Below are 25417 nucleotides of genomic sequence, written 5' to 3'. Positions count from 1 at the left end.
AACTTCACTGTATGACCTATTGCCAGATAGCTCCCAGATAAATTACATAATTACGGTTGTGGCCTAATTATCCACATCCCTTGCACCTTGTTTTTCTCCCTGCACATCCAGAACAATGCCTGTATGCATTAAGGTTCTGATTCAGCAAAGCAATTAAGAATGTGAATAATTCCATCCATATTCTGCAAAGCACTTAAGCATGTATTAAATGTAAGCATGCGAGTAATTCCACTAATGGAAATTCTCCTTTGCATGTACAGATATGTAACAGCTATCTCATTGCCCGACTGAACTCACCAGGGTTGATTTTAATACCTTTATGTTGGAACTATAATTTAGAGGAATATACTGATATTTTCTGGCTTTATCCATTTCCTTTGAGTTGATAGTGACTGTAGAAGTACTTCCCCATCCGTTAGGACGGACATTTGTAGTTAAAATGAGTCTGGCTCCAACAGAGGCATTCCTTGATATAGTCTTTGAATTTATTCACCAACTGAAGGATTTTCAAACTGATAGTGCCAAGTACTGTTGTCTGAGTGTTCAGACTACTAGTTCTACTGGGAAAGTCCAGTGGAGATGAGAGCGATGGCTGATTACAGATCTGACCAAGCTGAAGGACCAGGTCATCAGACCCATCCCCTTTACACTGCCAGAGCAGCACAAATTGGACAGAGCACACACAACTCTATGTGAATGAAATAAATGTTTTCCCAGTTGCCAAGCAGTAAGTGAGTTTTAAACAATAAACCTTCCATTTCTATTTTGCCAAACACTTTCTCTTAGGTCCTTTTTTGAATAGCGTGCATGTGTGTGTCATATTCCTTAAGGCTACATTGTCAGAACACAGTCTGACCCAAGTAAGGGACAGCATGTAGTTGCACTGCCTCAGGAACAGATTAGGGAATGAATTGTGACTCGGTGGGAAGCTCGGAGGAGCGCTTTAAATGCTGGCCCCAGCCCTGCTGCCGGAGCTGCGGGCTGGGATTTAAAGGGCTTGGGGCTCCCCGCAGAGCCCATTAAATTCCCGCTACAGAAGCCGATGTGGTCCGGCATGGCGTACTGGCTCTTGCCGGTACACCATACCGGACCGGATTGGCTTACTTTCACCTCTGCCCCCTCAAAATTTCTAATAGATTGGTGAGACATAATTTCCATTTACAAAAGACTCTTCCCAAACAAATCATGTTCATCAATTTGTCTGATAACTCTGTTCTTTATTATAATTTCAACCAATTTGCCTGATATAGAAGATAGGCTTACTGGCCTGTAAGTGCCAGGATCACTCCTGGAGCCTTTTAAAAAAAATCAATGTTACATTAGCTGTCCTCCAGTCATCTGGCACTGATATGTTACATACCACAGTTGGCAGTTCTGCAATTTCATATTTGAGTTTCTTCAAAACTCTTGGGTGAATACCATTAGGTCCTGGTGACTCATTACTGGGCAATTTATTAATTTGTTCCCAAACTGCTTCTACTAACACCTCAATCTGGGACAATTCCTCAGATTTGTCACCTAAAAAGAATGGCTCATGTGTGGGAATCTCCCTCACACCCTCTCAGCAGTGAATCACTTTTGTATCTTTTTTATTCTTGCTTTTGGATTTGCTTGGCTTCATAATATAAAGTTTATTACTAGGCTTTGCAGTGTTAGAAGGTTAGAACCTTCCAATAAAAACAAAACATTAAAAAACAATCAATTGCACAGTTGTTTTTACATACGGGTTGATTGAGGGATGCATGGTTAAATGCTGCTGCCTGACGGTACAAAGTATGTCTAAGAAACATCTCATCCTTAATGGCATGCAGGCTGGGGAAAAAAAAAGAGTCTCTATGTTAAATTAAAAATGTAAACATATATCGATTATAACGTAGGATGTCATTGCGAATAATTACAATTGATGAATTAGTTAAAATCTCTCTCTCTCTCTATATATATATCTATATATCTTCCATTAGAAACTTTCCATTTCCCTTTAGATTACACATGATGCTGTGAAGAATTCTGTGATATTATATGTTAAGGTGTTTTAATATATTTTAACTTATGCAAATAAGTACATTGTGAATATGGCAGCTCTCTTTGCAAGACTTGAGGACCTTAACATATACAACAACAAAAAACAAACAAACAAGCAAAATAAAAGCTATGATTAAGGGCTTGTCTCCATAGAGAATTAGTGTGTGCCAATCCAGTGTGTGAATCTACAGTGTACTAACATGCTGTGCACTCGCTTGCTATGGAGACCAGCCCTAAACACCTTGCCCTCCCATAAGATGATCAGAGCCAATACAGAGTACAGAAAATACTTTCATTAAAAAAATGAAAATAACAAGAGAAAGAAAAGAACAGATCAAGTAAAAAATGGAAAAATGTAAAGAAAAACTTATGTGCATTTTAAAATACGGTACTGCTTTTTAATACAACAGAAGGAATATGAAGACATCTTACATAAATGACTATATGACTCATGATGTTTGCTGTACTTGCAGAAAGAACTGAAATAATGGGATGTGACATTCTGCTAACCCCTCTCACATGCTATGACAAATACATCTTTTTACTGACCAGCAAGAAACAATTCTCATGAGTGTTCCTTTTACAAGCCTCAGGCTTAACAATAAAGCAAACACACAAGAGAGAATGAGAGCAAAAAGTCAATAAATATTCAGCAATAAGTTGTGCGTATTGCTAGATATATACACTAAATGTATTGATACAATACCATACTCTGTGGATTTGAAAAATCCTCGAGGAACAGAACATATTCACAGCTTTAAAATATCAGCCTTTATAAATCTATTGTAATTTTATCTCGTAGCCCCTCCCAAGGGGCAGTGCCCCCCTCAACTCATTCCCACCAAAATCCAAAACTGAAGCTCTGATGCAGAGTGTAACACATGCAGTGGGTATACAGCCATGCAATACTTACTGTATAATGATCATTAAAGGAAAAAGGCATAAGGAACTGATAGCAGAAATGCATAAGACCTATAGGCATAGAACTATAAGAATGGCTTAAGCAGTTCCCATAGTATAAGGCCTTACAGCATAAGAGTAGTTGCTCAATAAGTTAGCATAAGTAAGTAAACTAACAATGACCTTAAGTCACAAGATGGCACAAAACTTTGTTTATTGTTTTGCAATAATCGCAAGTGTTGCAAACTGCTGAGAGGTAATCACAAGATGCTAGTTTATACCAATTTGGGATATTTTTAGTTAAGGACATCAGCAAATGTCCGGTTACAAGAATGACATGCTAACTAATTGATATATGTGCTAATAAGCTTGAGGTAAAAGGATTAATAAACTCTGGGAGAAGAGCATCCCAACATGAGTAGGGTGAAGAATTACAAATAAGAAAAAGGCACTGAAACTCCTACTGAACATGCATTAGGTATAGTATTGTCAGTATAACACATTATAACAGCTGTAACCTGGCCTGTGTGCCTGGAGAGATGCCAGGATGGTGACTACTGATGATGGTGAGGGGGAAGATGAGGAAAATAATTAACAATTCAGGTTGTTTTGCAAGGGATGGGGTACGTATATGGATACTCAGCTCATTCTGCATCCTTTCTATTTGCCATGCTGGGTTTGAGTGTTTGTGAATTTGCTAACCGTATTAAAAACAAATTATTATAAATATAGTGTGATTTCCTAAGTGTGTGTTGCAACTGTGAACATCAGGGCTCCCAACTGAACAGTAATTCTGGTAATACAGGGCCTGATCTTGGGGCAATAACCTACCAAATTTCAGAGTGCTAACAGGGGAAACTCACATTGGTAATATAATCAATATACAATCAACAAATCAGGCAACAAGAGGGGATGAAGGGTGGGCCATGGAATACACCTCTCTACCCACATCTCCAAAAACAACAGTTGTAATAGCATAGTTAGGGGTGCTGGAACAATTTTATAGTGGGGGTGCTGAAAGCCATTGAACCAAACTGTAAACCCTGTATAGAATGGAAACCATTTCAAGCCAGGGGGTGCTGCCCCCCCCCCCCCCGCACTCCTTGTTCCAGCACCTATGAGCATAGTGTTTGGTAAAAATATGCACTGAAGACCAGGTAGCAGCCCTGAAAATATCCAATACAGAAACATCACTGAGGAATGTGGACAAAGCCACTTGGGCCCTCACTGAATGAGCCACCAGTCTCTGTGGACATGTGGTGGTGTGGTCTGAGCTATCCCATATGCCGTTATAATGCAGACTCCCTGACCCTTCACGCAATCCACATAGGAGACAAAAAGCCAAGGCGATGAACAAAATGGTTTAGCCCTTTTCAGATAGCATGCTAAGCATCGTCTCACATCCAATGTATGAAGGCACTGTTCATCTGCACTTGAGTGTGGCTTAGGAATGAATACAGGTAAGTATATTGGTTGGTTAAGGTGAAACTGTGAAAACACTTCAGAAATTTTTTTTGGATGCGGCCCTAGGGCCACTTTGTCTTGGAAAAACTGCATATACGGAAGTCCTGTCATTAGGCGCTGCTGTTCCCTATTCTCCTTGTGGATGTTATGGTAGTAAGAAAAGCTGTCTTTCAGTAATGGAGGGACATAGAGCAAGTTGAAAGGGGCTCAAATGGAGGTTCCATGAGGGCAGCCAGTATTTATGGTCCCACAACAGAACCATTTTTTTCAGACATGGAAAGAGACAGACAACACATTTCAGAAATCTGACTACATGTAGTTGTAAAAAAAATGACTTTCCTTGTATCGGAGGATTGAATGCCAAAATCACTGCTAAGTGGACCTTCAATGACCTGAGACGCAGACCTGCGGACTTAAGATGTAACAGGTAATCCAAAAGGTCCTGAATGCAGGCTAGTCTTGGCTGAATTCCTTGACCCAGTGACCAAACTGAAAAACACTTCCACTTGTCCAAATAGGTAGTCCTAGCAGAGGGTATTCTCCTTTTAATTAGGACTTGCTGAACTGATTCAAAACATCATCCTTCCTCCTCATCTATGCCAGGAGGTGCAGACTGCTCAGTGCTGGACACCAAATCTGACTGTGGTTTGTCAGTAGGTTGAGAAGGAGGGTGAAGAGTTCTGGGAGACTGAACAGATAGACTGAGAAGGTCAGAGATAAATTAAATAGTAATAAATCATCAGGACATGATGGTATTCACCCAACTGTTCTGAAGGAACTCAAATATAAAATATGAAAGTGTAAACTACTAACTGTGGTATGTATCCTACCACTTAAATGAGCTTCTGTACCAGATGACTGGAGAGTAATTAATGACGCCAAATTTTAAAAAGGGCTCCAGAGGCTATCCTGGCAATTACAGGCCAGTAAGCTTAACTTCCATAGCAGGCAAATTGATTGAAACTATAGTAAAGAACAGAGTTATCAGACACATAGATAAATATGACTTGTTGGGGGAAGAGTCAACATGGCTTCTGTAAAGGGAAATCGTGCTTCACTAATCTATTAGAAATCTTTGAAGGGGTCAACAAACATATGGACAAGGCCAGTGGATATAGTGTACTTGGCCTTTAGAAAACCTTTGACAAGGTCCCTCACTAAAGGTTATTAAGCAAAGTAAGCAAACATGAGATAGGAGGGAAGGTCCTCTCATGGATCAGCAGCTGCTGAAAAGACAGGAAACAAAAGGTAGGAATAAATGTCTGTTTTCAGAATGGAGAAAGGTAAATAGCGAAGTCCTCCAGGGATCTCTAATGGGACCAATGGTGTTCAAGAAATTCATAAATGATCTGGAAAAAGGGGTAAAGAGTGAGGTGGCAAAGTTTGCAGATGACACAAAATTATTCTAGAAGCAGCAAAGAATCCTGTGGCACCTTATAGACTAACAGACGTTTTGCAGCATGAGCTTTCGTGGGTGAATACGAAACTTGCATCCGAAGAAGTGGGTATTCACCCACGAAAGCTCATGCTGCAAAACGTCTGTTAGTCTATAAGGTGCCACAGGATTCTTTGCTGCTTCTACAGAACCAGACTAACACGGCTACCCCTCTGAAAATTATTCTAGTCCAAAGCATACTGTGAAGAGTTACAAAGTGTGACAAAGTTCCTCCTCTACCTTGGTGGGTCCTGCGCTTATTGGCAGATTTGCTCACCTCAGTGATCTTCCCCACAGTCTGGGTCAACTCCTCCTGTGTCTGATCAGGAATTGGGAGGTTTGGGGGGAACCCGGGCCCACCCTCTACTCCGGGTTCCATCCCAGGGCCCTGTGGATTGCAGCTGTCTATGGTACCTCCTGTAACAGCTGCATGACAGCTACAACTCCCTGGGCTACTTCCCCATGGCCTCCTCCAAACACCTTATTTATCCTCACCACAGGACCTTCCTCCTGGTGTCTGATAACGCTTGTACTCCTTAGTCCTCCAGCAGAACACCCTCTCACTCTCAGCTCCTTGCGCCTCTTGCTCCCAGCTCCTCACACACACTTCCTCTCCTCTGGCTCCCCACTCCCTGACTGGAGTGAGCTCCTTTTTAAACCCAGGTGCCCTGATTAGCCTGCCTTGATTGGCTGCAGGTGTTCTAATCAGCTTGTCTGCCTGAATTGGTTCTAGCAGGTTCCTGATTACTCTAGTGCAGCCCCTGCTCTGGTCACTCAGGGAACAGAAAACTACACAGCCAGTAACCAGTATTTTTGTCCTCTACCAGACTCCTGTACCCCACTGGCCTGGGTCTGTCACAAAAGGGATCTCACAAAATTGGGTGACTGGACAACAAAATGGTTGATGAAATTCAATACTGATAAATGCAAAGTAATGCACATTGGAAAACATAATTCCAAGTATACATACAAAATGATGGGGTCTAAACTGGCTGTTACCACTCAAGAAAGAGATCTTGGAGTCATTATGAATGGTCTCTGAAAACATCTGCTCAATGTGCAGAGGCAGTCAAAAAAGCAAACAGAATGTTAGGAATCATTAGGAAAGGGATAGATAATAATACAACTATATAAATCCACGGTATGCCCACGCCTTGAATACTGCAGGCAGTTCTGGTGGTCCCATCTCAAAAAAGATATACACCTCTACCCTGAGATAATGCGGTCCGATATAATGCGAATTCGAATATAATGCGGTAAAGCAGTGCTCTGGGGAACGGGGCTACTTTACCTCGTTATATCCGAATTCGTGTTACCGCAAGCGGTTCCTCTGCGCCCACCTGTTACTTGCTGCAGTCCTCTCCGGGGGCCCCCTGCCCCAGCTCACCTCCGCTTCGCCTCCTCCCACGAGCGTGCCACAGCTCTGCTTCTCCTCCCTCCCAGGCGTGCTCGTGGGAGGAGGCGGAGGCGGAGTGGAGGTGAGCTGGGGCAGGAGGGGCGCAGCAAGTAAGGGGGGGGCACAGAGGAACCGCTTCCCACCCCATCTCACCTCCTCTCCGCTTCCTCCTCCCACGAGCACGCTGCTCAATTTCGCTTCTCCTGCCTCTCAGGCTTGCGGCACCAAACAGCTGATTGGTACAGCAAGTCTGGGAGGGAGAGAGGGAGGGGGGAGAAGCGGAGGTGCGGCGCGCTGATAGGAGGAGGTGGAACAGAGGTGAGCTGGGGTGGGGGGCCCCCAGGGAGGGCCGCAGAAAGTAACGAGGGGCACAAACTGCTCCCCGCTCCATCTCATCTCCGCCTCCTCCCCTGAGCGCACCGCCGCTGCCGCTCCGCTTCCCCCCCACCTCCAGGCTTGCCGGGCCAAACAGCTGATTGGCGTGGCAAGCCTGGAAGGGAGGGAGGGAGGGAGAAGCAGAGCAGCGGCGGTGTGCTCAGGGAAGAGGTGAAGGCAGAGCAGAGGTGAGCTGGAGTGGGGAGCGGTTCCTCTCCCTACCCTGATATAACGTGGCCTCATTTATAACACAGTGAGATTTTTTGGCTCCCAAGGACCATGCTATATGGGGGTAGAGGTGTAAGAGAAAGGGAAAAATACAAAGAAGGGCAGCAAAAATTATTAAGGGTATGGAACAGCTTCCATACGAGGAGAGATTAAAAAGACTGGGATTGTTCAACTTGGAAAAGAGACGACTGAGGGGGGATATGATAGTGGTCTATAAAATCATGAATGGTGTGAAAAAGTATATAAGGAAGTGTTATTTACCCCTTCACGTAACACAAGAACTACTGGTCAGCCAATGAAATTAATAGGCAGCGGGTCTAAAACAAGCATAGGAAGAAGGAAGTACTTCTTCACATAACGCACAACTAGTGGAACTCATTGCCAGGTGATGTTGGGAAGGCCAAAAGTATAACTGAGTTCAAAACAGAATTAGATAAATTCACGGAGGATAGGTCCATCAATGACTATTAGCCAAGATGGTCAGGGATGCAATTCTATGTTCTGGTGGTTGCACTTGTACTACACTATCCACCAACTGACAATTTGGGAGATAAATCAACTTTAACCAGCTTTGAAGAGGACAAAGGCGCAATCTCACATGCTAGACTAGATTACCACATGCAGCCATATGACCTAGCAACATCAGACAAACACAGACTGTAGCTGAAGGGTGAGGCCAGAGGGACTGATATATATGACATATTGTTTGAAACGTGTTCAACAGAAAATCCCTTGAACTTGTAGAGTCTAGTAGGGCCCTAATGACTCAAGTTTTTGTGTTGGAATTAATGCTTACTTTCCTTTATTCAAAATCAGTCCTAGCCGATTGAAGAGACGTAGGGTGAACTGGGTGTGATGGAGGACTTGTTCTTTGGACTTGCCCCTGAATAAGCAATCATCCAGGTGAGGAAAGATATGAATTCCCAGCCTCCTAAGACAGGCTGCCACTACCACCATGCATTTGGTACGGCATGGTCTAATGACAAGTCAAAGGGGAGAACTGTGTATTGATAATGTTGACCTGTGACTACAAATCTCAGAAACTTCCTGTTGTCTGGGAAAATTGCCACACAGAGCAGTTGTCCTGAAGATCGAAGGCAGCAAACCAGTCACTGTGCTCTAACAAGGGGAGAATTGTAGCTAAGATTACCATATACAATCTCATATATTTGATGCATTTGTCGAGATCTTGAAGGTCCAAAATAAGTCTAATTCCTCCTTTGGCTATGGGGACCAGGAAGTAAGGAGAGAAGAATCCCTTTTCCCGAAACTGAAGGGGAACCTCTTCTATGGCTCCTGAAGCGCACCGTCTGAATCTGCTGTAAGAGCAGTGGCTAATGAGAGGGGCCCCTGAAAAGGGATGGGGTAGGAGGATGGGAAGGGAGAATGGACAGAAATTGGATGGCACAACCCTATCCCCAAGTGCTGAGGATCCACTTGTCTGTGGTTATTGTTTCCCAAGTGCTGTAGAAGCACAGGTGTCGGCTTCATCCCAGGCCCAGCCCCACTCCACCCCTTCTCCCAAGGCCCCACCTCTTCCCGCCCCTGCTCTGTATCAGCTCTGTCTCATCCCACCCCACCTCTTCCTGCCCCATTTCGTTCCCTCCCTTGAGCACGCCCCACCCTCTCTGCCCCTGCCACCCCCCAAGCACCTCCTGCACACGGCTGAATAGCTGATCTGCAGTGGGCGGGAGGCACTGGGAGGGAGGGGGAGGAGCTGATAAGCAGGGCTGCTGGTGGGTGTGAGGCACTGGGGGAGAAGGGGAGGAGTTGATCCACAGGGCTGCTGGTGGGTGCTGAGCATCCATTATGTTTTTTCCATGGGTGCTCCAGCCCCAGAGCACCCACGGAGTCAGCACTTATGTGTAGAAGTGAGAGAGCCTGTCCCCAAAAGGAGGAGACATGGGTGGGAAGTTTCCAATTGGAATGCTGACCTTGATAGGAGAGTCAAATTGTCTGCTTGCCCAAAGCTGATGGATGATAGGCTGGCTGGTGAACCAGATGGCCTTCTCCTTTGTGATTTGTGTCCCTTCCTAGAGAAGTCTTGCTGTCTAGCAGGATGAGACAGCTGCTGAAAGTGCCACTTGGAAAGGTATTTCTGCTTCTGTTGCAGACTTTCATAACGGTGCCTCTTTAATGCTGGGTTATAAGCCCCCCATTGAATGCAAAGTAGCTTGAGTCCTTAAAATAATGTGATGTCTCAAGAGTTTTTTTCAGAAAACAAAAACTGACCATCAAAAGGTAAGTCCTGTATGCTTTGTTGGACTTCAGGAGCTATACCAGAGTTCTGTAACTACAAAGCTCTTCTCATTGTTACAGCTAAGGCCATAATCTTGCAGGAGACATCCACTATGTCAGTGCTGATTACAGTGATGTCTTTGCCACTAGATGGCCTTCTGCAATGAAAGCCTTAAAACTCTTCCCTGAATTGTCTGTGGTGCCGAAGAAGGAAACAGTACCAACAACAGATCCCTTGGTGCTGATATAGAGTCTGGAGCCAGAGTGACAGACAATACCAGCACAGTCGAGGACTCCTGTACCAAAGGTAAGTCTGTAACAGAGAAGCAGAATAAATCTGCTGCTGCTTGAAAAGCTTGTGGGGTCAATATGGTGAGTGCTGAGACTGACTATGTCGGTACCAGATTCAATGGCCACCACACAGATGGTACAGGAGTCAATGGTACAGTGCTGGAATGATACCAAAGAGTATGTAGACAGCCCCGCTCTACCTTGAGCACTCGAGGAATCCTAGTGCTGCCCAGTACTCCTCTTAGGTGAGGAAGAAGACTCTTTTCAAGCTTTGGAGTGGCTACGGTCAGTGTTATGAGTCCTCTTTCTCAGGGAAGGAGATCAAGGAGAACAGTTTCTTCCCCTCGGAGAAGAGTCAAAATCTGGCTGCATAACAGCAACTTGTGGCAGCACCAAAGCCCTCTGACGGGGCTGGTGATCTGAGGAGGATCCTGGAACTGATGTGGGCCTCATAGTTTGCTCTATAAGGTGCTGCTTGAGGCCTAATTCTCTAGCCACCTGCATTCTCTTTTTGAAAGATTTACAAATGGAGCACTTTTCCTTAGTATGCCCCATCCCAAGCACAACAAGCACCAAGTATGGGAGACCACTTTTGGGGATAGCTACCCCAAGAGAGACAGTGTTTGAAACCTGGAGAAGACATAATGCCAGGGGAAATCTTACTATTAAAATTACTAAACTAATCTACCACTAAGGGTACTGCTAACTCTAATTAGCTAACTATATTCAGAAAAAGAGAGGGAAACCTCAGACAACAAAAGGATGAGGTAAGATACCATACAGAATGCTCTGACTCCAGCTGCAGCAGTGCAAAGGAACTGAGAGGGCTCAGAATGGCGCTGCCCTTAAATAGCCAGGAGAGGGGCTACGAGGGCATGTGCACCTGCTAGACAAAGTTCTCTGGCTCCGGCATGCTGGGCATGCACACACGTGAGTGGAATATATGTCTGCAACCACCTGAAGAAGAACTACTAGCTAATTTCTCATGGTCCAGTTTAAATGAGGTAAGCTGAACAGCCATAATATTTTTCCATTTCTTTAAAAGAAGGAAAATATGCTATAGGAAAACCTTTTGATGAAGGAAGGCCTAAAAGAGATGAAAAATGTTAGTTTAAGAGAAGAGTTCATATAAGGGTAATTACTTCCTCTGCATTCTGTCTTTCTATGTCTGTCTCTTTGATGGCAAGCTCTTTGGACCAGAGATAATCTTGATTTTTTGTTGACTTATCCAGCGCTGAGCACATTTTCAGCACTTAGCAATTAATACAACAACAACAACAACAATATAACATCTTGAGAAAGTTATTGACAAATGATAGTATACCTTCTGCCTATACAACAACTAATAACCAGGTTTTAGTGCAGATACAATAATCAAATGAACTTTAAATAACAAGATCCATATTTGTAGTCTTAACTCAAAGGGTAAATGCTATTTTTATTTAGACATAAATCTTCCCTATCCCTCATTATTTAAGAATCAGTGTGTCAAGGTGATGGGAAAGGGATACTAGTTTGTCTGGAATCTTAGGAAAAAAGACTTCTTCAAGCTTTTCAAGCTGAGGTTCTCAAATACGTTCATTTCAAAGATGGGCATTTGTTTCCTGACCACTGGTTCTCTATTTGATCTGATGCTAGGATTTTCACATGCCAATTGTAATGTTAACATGACCTCTCATTACAGAAAACTTTTCACAAGACATTTAGACAAAATGCCCAGGATAACAGCAGCTTTGGCTGATGAAAAAATTTAACTCTAGAAACAGTCATATCAATTAATGCAAATGTAACCCACATGCCTCCGGGGTGCGGTGTTCTGTCCCATCTAGTGGCACCGAGACCACTTAAGGCTTTGTCTACACTACACAGCTTTTAGCAACATAGCTGTCGCCACAACCATGCCGCTAAAAGTTGTGCAGCGTGGCCACTGTTTTTCGGCTCTCCTGCCGAAAAAAAAGTCCACCCCCAACGAGCGGCATTTGCACTGTTGGCAAGAGAGAGCTCCTGCCGACAACGCGCCGTTCACACTAGCACTTGTCGTGGCAAAACTTTTGTCTTGGGAATCAGGGGGGTTAACAACTCTGAAAGACAAAAGTTCTGTCATTCAATTGCCGGGGGGAGGGTGGAAGAGGAAGAGAGTGAGCTTTTAGCTCATGCAGTAGAGACTCATGTACTTAGCTCCAGAGGTCCTAGGTTTGGTCTCACCCACCAATGACTGGGGTCTGTTGGTGTTACAAGTGGGGGCTCGTCCGGGATTTCAACGGGGAAGTTTCTGAAGCTTGGGATGCGCTTCCTCAGCTAGGGGAAGTATATAACCCACACACCTCCTGGATGTGGTGCACTGTCCCTCTAGTGGCAATGAAACCACTTAGAGATTAATGAGTCTGCTATACAACCTTAGCTACAAGCCATACAACTTGTAGCTCATGCAGTAGAGGCTCATGCACTAAGCTCCAGAGGTCCCAGGTTCGATCCTGCCTGCCAACGACTGGGGTCTGTCAGTGTTACACAAAGAATCCTAGAAGCAATACACATGGAAAGCCTCATTGGATATGTCTACACTGCAATGTAAGCCCAGGGTTTCAACTCTGGCTCAAACCTAACCTCCTCTATCTGTATGTACACACATTGTGCTAACTCAGGGCTCAGACCCAGGACCCCCCAGGGTGGAGGATCTGAGCCTGAGTCAAGCCAGGACCCACGGTTCAAGCTCTATTGCTTTGCAGTGTAGACACAGCACAACTGGACTCATATTCTGGGGGTCTGCCAAAAGTATTCCACAATTCGATGGGCTGACTTTCTTTGTCCTCTGGACAATCACGTTTGGTGGACAGTCAAGTTTTCCCATACTGCACCACAAAGGGCTGGAGTGGCTTCATTTAGGGAGGGTGTTAGGAAATCTGGGATATGGGGGGTTGGACTCAGGCCTCCGTAGTGCAGTGTAGACCCTGGTGCCCCACGTTTGGACCCAGGGTTCAACAATTCCTGGGGTTACAAATGAGTGTAGATGCTCAAGTCCTAAGTTAACAAAACCAGAGTCTGATAACTGAAGTTCTACTAACCATGGGCTTACATTGCAGTGTAGATGTATCCAGTTACCAAGCACCAGAAACACAATTCAAGGTGGTTAGAATGACTGTTAATTACACTATAAACTTGGCACCTTTAGGGAGTCCATGGTCTTTCCAGATGTGTTTATTGAACTTGCTAAAAAGGTGGCACCTGTTTTGCTAATTTGGGGAGCTTATGTCAATTTCCGTAGAGCATTATTAAAGCTAACAATCCAAACTAGATAAAGGGTGGCACCACTGGAAGCTTTTGGTCATAGATTAATTTAGAATTACCAGCTTTTTATTGGCTTTCTTTTTAGAACTGTGGAAATCTTCCGGCAGAATCTCACAGCTGCTAAAATATTTGATTTCCACCATATCAGGAATCAAATCCAGTCAGCCGTGGTCCCTCATATCTGACCAGTTCTGGAGTTTGACTGGACAGATAACTGCCATTATTAGCAGAAGGAGAAATGTAAATATTGTCTCATCCATTATGAGGGCATGGTATATCTATAAGAACAGTAATGTTAAATGAGCAAATTAAACAAGACACAGCAGTACTAACTTGACCACTTTTTGCTAAGATTTATAAAACCACAAATAGGAACTCTGAAATATGGCAGAGTGAGGTGGTTCAAGTTAGCCATAAATTGTGTCTTGTCTGATTTAACTATTTAAATATTTAACCTTTTCTGAATATAAAGTAACTGGTTGTTTGTTTTTCTGATGTTTCAAATTACAAGTTTAGATTATTAAAATTACCCAGTAGTTTAATTTGTCTTTTCTTATACGTGAAATGTTTTGGTTTAGATTTTTTTTTTGCACTGTATGTCTTAGGTGATTAGTAATGAGATATAGGGCTAGACTCACAAAGGAGTTAGACACCTGCCACTTTAGGCAGCTAAATCCCAGAATCAGGCACCACTGATATTCACAAATACCTGCTCAGCTGCTGCTGAATCCTGCAGGTACCTACATTTTTGCAGTAAAAGTTCCCTAGTTGCCTATGTTCCTCCCTCTGGGCATACACACTGCTGCTCCAGTCTAGACATCCAGACTGCTAAGGCCAAGTGCGATGCAAAAACCAGGGGAAGATAGCATTCCTCTGCTCAACTCTCCTGTGGGGCTCAATCCAGTAGCTATGCTCTAATTATGCTTATTGGATTGGGCCCTGCACACAAATTGTTGGGGGTTTGAGGGGAGAAGGACCTCCCTCATAACTTTTAGCCCAGTGGTTAGGGGACTCACCTGGGATGTGGCAGACTCCTGTTTAAGTCCCCCATCTGCCTGAAGGGGAGAAGGGATTTGTTACGTCTCAGGTGAGTGCCCTAACCACTCTGCCATGGGATATTCTGATGTGGGACTCCCTCAATATCTCCTGTTGAAACTATTCTACTGTGTATAAATATTTGGGGGTGAGGGAGGGAGAGAGAAACAAACAAACAAGAGAATGGCACTCACCCAGGATGTAGGATACCCAGGTTCCAGCCCCCTAATTACTCTAATTATTTATCCACAGTGGAGCAGATTCACCAGGAGAGAATGAAGGAACTCGGTGGTTAGAGCATTCACCTAAGAGATGGCAGATTCCTGTACAAATCCCTTCTCCTCAGGCAGAGGGGGGACTGGATCCAGGGGTCTCCCACATCCTATATGAGTTCTGATTGCGGGGCTAAAAGTTCTGATGGAGCTCCTCCATACCTCCCTTCCTCCCCAGCCCCAGCAGCACCTGACTTCAGGAGAGAGTTCACAGCTGAATTCCAAGCAGCGATAGCCACCAAACTCCCTGAGATGGGTGTGGCTGAGGGCACAACTCTCTGCTTGGCATCTCCCATTGGTTAGTTTAGATGGCTCTCCATCTAGCATGCTGGTTTTTGTGAATCCCAGTCTCAGGTGTCTCCCTCCCTTCCACTGTATGGGCAGCTTGAGTGCCTAGCTCAGGCTTTGTGACTCCCAGTGATTTTCTAGGGGCCTAAGTCCCTTTGTCAATCTAGCCCATACAATCTTCTGTTCCAAAATCACCAGTCAGATTCTAGCCCCAGGTCAATAGTGGCTGAAAGACAATTCTATCTAATAGCTATTTGGTAGCCTATATGAAATAAATTGTTAGTCTTAGTAGAGTTACTAGCATACAAGTGTCCACATCACAAAAACCACCATCACAATTGATGCTAACTGGCACCTTTCATGGGAATCTTAGAAGAAAGGCCAAAAGTGTGAGTTTGCCTTGCTGTCCTCTACTTATGTCTGTAAATAAACAGAGGACTTCAATCTCCTGTACTCTCAAAGCGGTAACTTTCATGAGCACTAAAGTCACTTAAAAAGGAAAACTGCCAAGAATTAATTTTTAATTTAATTGATGGAAAAAGCTGAAAAAAAAAGAATAAAAAGTATAAATTTAAAAGGGCTTACATGCAATATATTCTAAATATTTGGCGGGCACTTTATCCACTAGGCCACACAGTCTGATCAACATCTATAAAATTGACAGGTATTATTTTCGCCACAAGAGGGCTCTCATATTTTATATTTATATGCAGTAGAAACATGAGAATAATAAAGAAAAAATATAATTTATAAAAATAACAAAAGGGTTAAATGCAAACTCAAGCCTGTGTGCTCTTCAGATAGTCACTACAGCTGGTCAGAAATTTTGTAATGAATCTGTTTTTTAAAAAAAAAACAGACAGTTTGTCAAAATTGAAGCTATCACGTCAGACTTAAAAAAAATATCAAGAAAAAAGTTCCTAAACTGTAAAAATTAAAAAATCCAGTTTCTGGTTTTTGTTTTGAAATGTAAGCTAATTAAACCAAATTAAAGTTTTTCAAATAAGTCAAAACCAAAATGAAAAGTTCTGAAATTATCAAAATGAAAGCTTTTGTTTTAACTACCCTCCAGCCCCACAAAAATAATTGTTTTTCTGTTTCACATGTATTTTCAAGATTTCAAATTCTGATCCAGATTCAAGGTGGGAAAAAATTTGAACTCTTGAAAATATTAAGGTGATGGGAAAACCAGTTCCTGCCAAACTCTAGTAGTCAAATTTTTATGGAAAAAAAGACAGTTTATTACGCACAGTGCTTCCATAAAATATCAGAAAAACTGAGGCAAAACAAGATTTTTTCCTGTATTCTGGTTATGTACCTCTCTGTAAACAGAATATCTGTCAAAATGAATCTCTTTTTTATGGTGTTAAAGTGATTAGATATGTACAAAACCACACATTCACCTCTAACTTTAGCAGGCTCAACTTATAAAAGTGCTTAGTGATACTATTAAGAGAATATGTTACATTTCTCATCAAGTTAGATTTCATATAGTATATAATGATGATAGTACTTTTTTCCTAATATGGCTCATATATTACAGTAATTGGGGGGCATATAAGTAGCTAAGATAGATATAATTGTGACCACCACTCATTGGAGCAATGAAATGCAATGCAAGAAGTCTTCCTAAACGTGTTTAGTCAGGTTTGGGTTTTTTTGTGCATCTTTATCTTATGATACTATTAGATGTGGATAGGAGGAGAACTACTCACACCTTAGACTAGACAACTCTGTACACTTCTCTACATGGCAGTACTATCTAATAAATTCAGCAGAAGGCCCAGTATGGAGAGTACTAACATGAGGCTTTTGCAGTTGGAGAAGTGGCAGAGTGAAGGGAAGAGAGAAGCTTCGAGAAGATGGGTAGAACAGAGGAGAAGGTTGGCTGAGGGAAAGAGATGCAGAGGACGGACTGGGAAGGAGTAAAAGGATCAAAAGGAAAAGACAAGCAAAAAAGAGGAAGAATATGATCCTTGAAGGAGAGAGAAAAGTAGTGAAGGATAAAGATCTAAGATAGATGTTGGCAAACTATGGCCCGTGGGCCGATTGTCCTGCCCGGCCCCTGAGCTCCCAGACATGGAGGCTAGTCCCCAGCCCCTCTCCCATTTCCCCCACTCCCCTGCAGCCATGCTGCCGTGCGGGTCGCCCTCTGGCCTGCCACTCCCGCTGGGCAGCACGGGGAGCACACCTGGCTCTGGCCAGATGTTGTGGCTGCAAGCTCCTGCTGCTGGTAAGGGGTTCTGGGGGGCAGTCAGGGAGGAGGGGATGGTTGGATGGGGCAGAGGTTCTGGGGAGGCGGTCAGGGGATGGGGAACAGGGAGGATTGGGAGTGGGAGTCCTGGGGGACCTGTCAGGGGGGTGGGGATGTGGATAGGGGTCGGGAAGGCAGTCATGGGACAGGGAGAAAGGGGGGTTGGATAAGGGGGTGGTATCCTGGGGGCAGTTAGGGTTAGGGTGTTTGGGGAGGGGTGGTCAGGGGACAAAGAGCAGAGGGCGGTTGGATGGGGGTGGGAATCCCAGGGGCTGTCAAGGAGCAGGGGTGTAGATAGGGGTCAGAGCAGTCAGGGGACAGGGAGAAGGGGTTGGATAGGGGTGGGGTCCTGGGAGGGGTGGTCAGGGTACAAGGAGCAGGGGTTGGATGGGTTTAAGGTTCTGAGGGGGACAGTTGGGGGCGGGAAGTGGGAGGGGGTGTATAGGGGGTGGGGGCCAGGCTGTTTGGGGAGGCACAGCCTTCCCTACCTGGGCCTCCATACAGTTGTGCAACCTCGATGTGGCCCTCGGGCCAAAAAAGTTTGCTCACCTCTGATCTAAGAGGACTGAAGGGAAATGAAAATAAAGGAAGAAAACTGGAAAAGGAGAACAGTAGAGAGGGGAGAGAAAAGAAATAGAAAAAGGAGAATATTAATAATATAGAGGCCCATTGTAGCATGATATAAAAGGGCTTTAACAAAAAAACACTCACCAACCCTTTGTGTAAATGAGTTTGGATCAGAGGATCAATGTGCTGAAGTGAATGGCATGTGAACATAGGAAGAATTCTTAAAATAGTGTATACTCAAATTTGTTACTGACAAAATAATGATAATCTTTACATGCAATTTTAAAATTACTTCTATGACATGCATAATTAATGTATTAGATAATATTCTGTGTATATGTAATCTTATGAATATTGGAAACATGAAAAAATAGTAGTTTCCTTCAATGAAAAAAACAAACAGTATTAGTTAATATGGGTATGATTACTAGGCAAATTCACTTAATTGGGATGAACAGCCAACAGTTTCATGTAATGTATTTAATAGGCTTAAAAGAATTCTTGAGTTCATTCTGAGATCCTGTGCCAGGTACAGATAGGTGGTAACTTGGTAAATTTATCTACTTTTTAATTATTTTTTTCAATTACACCATAGCCCAAGTGATTACACATACACAGGATCTAGTATATTCATTATGCATATCACAGAGGTACATTTTCAAAACTGTACATTAAAAGCACGACCATCAGTTCTGTCATTAAAAGATTTGTGTGTGAATCATTTTGAGTTTTTTCTCCATATTATATGCCATTCACTTTCTTTACACTGGTATCATTTCACTGGGACATTTAAAATTCAGCAGCATTTCTTTATACTTAGAATAGAAAATAACATTTTTAATAAAGTAGTGGGGTAACTGGTAGTTAATGTTGGTATTTAATGGCAACAACTTTAAAGATAGAAAAAAAGATATATTATTACATTTTCAGTGTTCTGTCCACAGTCTTGATAAATGTTAAACTAATCATACAAATGTGCCTGCCCCTGAAGAGTGTATTATTACTACAACCAGATCAACAGTATATTATCCAACCAATGACTCATTATGATCAGATTGCATACTACACCAAGCTAGGCAAATGCTTGAGTGATTGCATTGTAGTAATACTGTATCTACAAAATATCTATACCCTTAATATTTCTTTATATAGTTTGCAAAATTATAGACATGAGCTATTTCTATGAATATGGACAATATTATAATACCACTATACCTTTTCTTTAGAATTTGGAATTTCTTTGCCCAGCTTCGGTTAATTTGTTCAACTTCATTTTTAAGACTGAAATAAAAAAAACCCACAAAATGTTAAAATATTTATAGAGTTAAATGAATGTCTTAAAAATTCTGACCAATACCTTTGTATGTGTTGCTTCTCTTGACCTTCAGATATCTTCAGCTTCTCAATTTCAGCAAGTAATGCTCTTTTTTCTGCTTCCTTCTCAAGTACAAAATATATTGCAAAAAGTTAAGTCATGTATTATTTATTTTCTATGCTTATTATGCAAAAAATACTAAATTTTACTCTTGGTAGTGATACTTCTAGTTTTGGCTGTTAGAGTAGGGAAACTAGATGTTTAAAGGAATTAATAACAGAGTACAAAACCTTTTAACTCTAGTCGTTGTTTCAAAGCCAACCCAGGTCTGGAGTGACAGAATCATTACAATTTCTCCGCTTTTTGGAGGGCTATATAATAAAGATGGCAACACAGACAAGTAAAGCTTAACTTTTGTCATGTATATCATATTTGTCTAAGGCCAATCCTACTGATATCAATGGCAAAATTTCTACTCCCTTGAATGGAAGCAGAATCAAGACCCTTGATTATAAATTCTTATGGGCAAGGATCATGCCTTTTGGTAGAGAGCATACAGTCTAGTGATTAGAATGTAGAACTGAATTCATGGTTCTCAGCTCTGTTACTGATTTTTTTGTAACTTGTATCTTAGGCCTTCTGTGCCTCATTTTTTCTATCTGTAGTCAGGGATGCACAGAAGATTCAGGGGACCTGGGGTCTTCGGCGGCGGGGGGCCTCCACCGCTGAATTGCCGCCGAAGACCCGGCACTTCGGCGGTGGGTCCTGGAGCGGAATGACCCACCGCCGCTGAATTGCCGCTGAAGACCCAGAACGGAAGAAGCTCCGGGGGCCCGGGCCCTGCGAGAGTTTTCCAGGGCCCCCAGAGTGAGTGAAGGACCCCGCTCCAGGGGCCCCGAAAAACTCTCATGGGGGCCCCTGTGAGGCCTGAGGCAAATTGCCCCACTTGCCCCCCACTCCGGGCGGCCCGATTAATGAATGTCTGTAAAGTGGTGCAAAATCCTTGAATGAAAGTCACTATAGAAATGCAAATTATTATTTTTACCATAGTAACTAAAAGGTTTAACAAGCAATGGTTCTGAACAGTCCATAGACTGGTATAAAAGGACAAGAAATCTACATAAAATATTTACAGAGAATTTGTTGGATTTTAATAATAAAAACAACACCTTATAACTAGGACTCTTCTTCTGTTGCTGCTTGTGATATCCATTTTGTGATTCTCTGCTCTCATGAGGCACTCTAATTTCACTTTTCACTGGCTCCTTCTTTTTTTTGGTATCTTTTTCTTTCAATGCTGGAATCTGACAATCAAAGAATCAGTGGTGATTATGTACACTAGGAAAAACAGTTTTACTCTTACGGTCATTTTAATCCACAGGAGTTAAGAAAACAAGTTAGGAAAATGACATTGTAGCATAATAATTACTTCAGGTACTGTACTTCAAATAAGGACAATACCACCGGTTGTTTCAAAATAATAATATATGCCCAAATTAAGCCACTTCAATGGTTCCATTCTCCCACATACTTAGCAAAATTTTATTAGTATTATATCTGTAAATTAAACATTATACTAAGTCTAAATCTGTCAAAACAAAGGCTACATTGTTTAAAAAAATCTCTAAGGGGCTAAATTCATCCCTATTGAAGTCTACACTAGAGATGAATCTGGTCCACTGACTATATTATCTGTCCTATTTCAACTGAACTTTCAACTTTGCTGAAGCATATTGTATTGAATGCTGGCCCTCTCCACTTCAAGCCAGCCATTTGTTTTGTCAGCTGCTGATACATTCCACTTTCTCTGGAGGACACATGCTGGTCTCTATGTGGCCAGTTCACTGATAGGGGAAAACACCAGATAGTTAAAGGATAGTTGGAGGTAAAGATACATTGCAGTATCAGACCTTTTTAAATAAAGAAAAGCAGTTTAAGCCTGTGAAAACTGCAAATTGAATTCATTGTAAAGATTAATTACAATATTATAAAGATGTCAGCATACCAGTCTCAGGCCTAATTCTCCCCCATATTGATTTTACACTGGTGTAAATCCCTTAATTTCAGTGGAGCTACACTGGGGAAAATGAGGAATCTGTGAGAGGAGAATCAAGCCTACTGTAGCTATATACACATTTGGCCAGATCTTGGGCCATGCTAGAGTGGTGTAAGGCAGTTATAAAGCCACTAGATTTGATCCCTCTCCTCAGAGGTTTTCTACAGATGAATCCTCATTTGGAGTAAAGCCATTGTAAAAGCTCCTACACCAATTCTCTTCCCAGCTGCGGCAATGGGAGGGAATGGCTGGGAAAAAAGGGGCATAGCCAGAGAATCTCCACATCTTGATAATCTCCAGTTACCAGAAGGGCACCTTGAGGAACTGGTGGGCATTGTAGAATTCCAGCTCATTATGGCAATAATAAAGAACAGAATGATTTGTAAGGTAGCACACCAAGAACTATCATGGGGGAAAGAAAGGCAAGAACATAGGTAGTTTACATGCAGTGCCAAAGGACACTACTTGCTAGGAAATTCTGACCTTTTAAATTACTTTAACTTCACACAGTTCTCTTTTAAAGTGATCGATTCCCTCCTTTCCCATATTTTAATTCACAACCACCTATCCCATGTGGTCATCTATCTCATCAGGTGTTTTGATGTTCTCTCTCCTGATTAGAGCTGGCAGACGTGGGATTTTTGGTTCACAGGAAATTTCACTTTTTTGAAATTTGGTTTTGTTCTGAATCAGAATTAATCAAAACAAATATTAAATTTCCTGTTAACTGGAAATCCTGAAAATTATCTTATTGGAAACAAGGACACATTGTCTTTCCAATAGGAAGTCTGTTCCCTGCACCTAGGGTGATCAGATAGCAAGTGTAATAGGCACCTATATAAGAAAAAGCCACAAATATCAGGACTTTTCCCTATAAAATCAGGACATCTGGTCACCTTACCCGCATCTTAACTCCTGCTGAGTAAAATTGATATTATTGTCAGTTTCATAGCTACTTGCCTAAGAGTTGGAAGCCTTGGACTTCTTGCCCCAGGGCAGTCTGCAAAGCAGGGATGCCCGGGAACTACAGGTCCTGGGAGCTTATCCCAGGACTTCTAGGTTCCTAGATCCATGGCAAGAAGTATGTAAGTCCTTAGATCCTCAGATCAACTTGGGCTCTTAGCACTTCCTGACTCCCTTTTGCCAGGTTGGGAGCTGAGTCCATGTTAAAGTCAGAGCTCCCGTAGCTTTCAGACTCCCAGTTCCATGGCATGGAGTCTGGAAGTTCTGGCGTGGCTGCCTGCTATGGAGTTGCAGACCCTGGAAGACTGGGATTTCTGGTCTTGAGGCTGTCTCAGAGCCACAGATCCTGGAAGATCTAGCAGCTTGATGAGCTGGCAGGGTTTCATCAAGGTTCAATCATAACCCAGCATTTGACTCACCAAAAATTCATCAAACCCAAGATGTTATTGCAAAACATTTTGGGTTCAACAAACTGGCATTTTCCAACAAAACGCTGTTTCATCTGAAAATTTCTGACCATTCTTCTCCTGACCTTATTTGTCCACTTAAGTCTTTACCTTCAAGTCTCTGCATCACAGCCACTCTCCTTTTGGTCAAAGATGATTGCAGTGAACCTCTTTGAAACATATGAAAACCAATACTAAACTGGTCAGAAGTTTGAGGTTTGAATGGTGTATGAAACCCCTTCCCCTTTCCAAGGATCTCTTGGGATAACTAAAGAATAATGGTAACTCTGGAAGGAATATTGGCCAATCCAATTGGGCCAAAAAGGTGATGATTGCATTGTTGGAACTCAAGGGTATATACTGCTGCTTGGAAAATTCAAACTATATTTAACAACATTTAACTTTAAATACATCTGACATAAATTAGAAAAAAATTATGTTACATTACAGACAAGACTGACAATTATTCTAAGAAGCATTGGCACTTAATGCAACCATTTGCAGTATTATTGTCTTCTCATTTGTTTTCCCAAAAGTCATAAATTTATAATTATTTATTATTGTCAGACACATCCCTCATTCCAAAAAGACTAGCTAAAAGTTATGCATGCCTTGGTGAGGCTGAAACTAATACAAGTTTCTGCTCCCCTATTGATCAATTCAACAAAACATTGGCTAGGGTTTGGAAGTTCTTAATGACCATCTTGTCATTATCTTTTTCATTCTACTCAGTTAGCGTGGCCCAAAAACTCTCAGGTGCCTTCAAGGTGTTGTTTTTTGTTTTTGTTTATTAATGCTCAGAGAAGGATTAGTGATGGCATATCCCTTAACCATAAGTCATTTGAATATTCTTCACTGGGAGCTCTCAGCAACCACACTTGACACACATGCCTGGTCTTTGGACAGCCTAGGCTCATGACCATCTTATGATGACATGATACTTGCTCACAAGTGGGTCAGACCCTTGCTTGAGGGCCATAGGATCCAGGCAATATTGGTTTATGTGAACACTACAAGGGCCATATGTTTTATGGGAAATCCTTTCTCTGTATCAACAGCGTAATTTTGGAAGCACATACCTCTATACACTTGTCTACTTATATGAACCTTTATTTAGTTAGAATTGTGAGGGCATATTGCTTCACATGTACAAAACTGTTTTCAGAAATACCAGATTTTATTAAAATATGTTTATTTTGATAGCTGTTTTTCATCTGTGCTCCCTCAGTATTTAGCTGAGAAAGTCATTCAAAGCTGTTAGTTTAGCATGGTTACAATATCTCAGTACTGGAGGCAATATATGGAGACACTGAACCTTCCTCTAAAGCTTGCTAATAAAGTATATCTTCTCCTGGAAATCTAAATGCCCACTGACAAGGGTCACAAGATTTAACTCCAATAAGGGAATTTGACTTATCAGGAACAAAAAATTCCTGCTCTCCCACAACAGGCCAGTATAAGAACACTGCATAGCAACCTGCTGGTTATTATCACACTCCTGTTTCAGGAAAGCAATGTCATACATTTCAGGTAAATAGTCACAAAACCCACAACCTTTAGCAACTAAAGTGTGACCAAAGGTATTGTAAGGTTGAGTAATTGAAGTTTTACATAGACAGAGAGACAGACAGACACCACTCTTGTTCTACTTATTGCAGCACTAAACCTAGCTTGTAGGTGTTAGATGTAACCTAGGAGAAGGTGGGAAGAGGAAAAGACAGGAAAGAGCATGCTGCAACCCGAGTTTTCTTGTAACACAAAAGAAACTATTATTATTAACTATTTGAATTATTGTAGCACTGAGGAGCCCTAGTCTTGACCAGCATTCCATTGTGCTAGGTGCTGTACAAACAGAGAACAAGATAGTCTCTGCCCCAAAGGGCTTACAAAACTTGGATCATTTTCCTCCTAAAAAAGGAAGGCTTTAAATCTCACTTGCCCTGTCTACACTAGTTGCAAAGTCCTGTTTAACACTGTGTTGATTAAAAAGTATTAGCTTTTAAAACATGACCAATTTTCAGTCAAGAGAAGCTCTCCAATCCTTTAAAAGATTCAAAGCCTTCACTGCTGACTGAACAGCTGCCAGGGCTAGAAGATAGTTGGCAGTGTCTTCAACTATATCCTGTATGTCAGAGAGCTTTAGAGGAACAGGTCTACTTTTTAACTTACATAGAATAGTACCATAAAGACCAGCAATAGTGATCTGGGTTGGAGTCTCCCCATTTTGAGAATTTCAAAAATATTTCCCTTCCCCCCAATATAGTCTTTTTTCATGGCAGCCTTGAAGAATATTATGCTTATTCTGGCCAACATTTTAAAACCTGGGTTCATAAAATTTAGAAACTAAAATGTGGATTTAGGAGCCTAATGCAGTCAGGGAGTTTAAAGCCACAAGGGAACACTAGATCATCTAGTCTGACCTTCTTCATATTGCAGGCCACCAACACCACCGAGCACCCACACATTAGCCCAACAACTAAAATTAAACCGAAGTCTGACAGCCCACAGAAGACTAGACTATTATGTGCCACAAACACAGAACAGAAGGGACTGAGGCCTCCACAAAGCCAATGTCCAAGGCCCCCAC

General features: G+C 42.3%; 1 protein-coding gene across 2 annotated transcripts in view; it reads right to left on the bottom strand.

The window, feature by feature from the left end:
• C2H10orf67 (chromosome 2 C10orf67 homolog) overlaps positions 1–25417 on the bottom strand; it is a 120944-nt gene that overhangs the window by 29504 nt on the left and 66023 nt on the right. For both annotated transcript variants that reach the window (XM_039521675.1, XM_039521674.1), the window contains 4 exons: positions 20535–20669; positions 19408–19487; positions 19266–19331; positions 1725–1812 (listed from right to left, as the gene is read on the bottom strand). In XM_039521675.1, the coding sequence (XP_039377609.1) occupies positions 1725–1812; positions 19266–19331; positions 19408–19487; positions 20535–20669 (369 nt within the window). The remainder of the gene's footprint in view (positions 1–1724; positions 1813–19265; positions 19332–19407; positions 19488–20534; positions 20670–25417) is intronic.

Source organism: Mauremys reevesii, linkage group 2, assembly GCF_016161935.1.
Source record: "Mauremys reevesii isolate NIE-2019 linkage group 2, ASM1616193v1, whole genome shotgun sequence".
Taxonomy (NCBI): Eukaryota; Metazoa; Chordata; order Testudines; family Geoemydidae; genus Mauremys; species Mauremys reevesii.
This window is presented reverse-complemented; position numbering and strand designations above follow the sequence as displayed.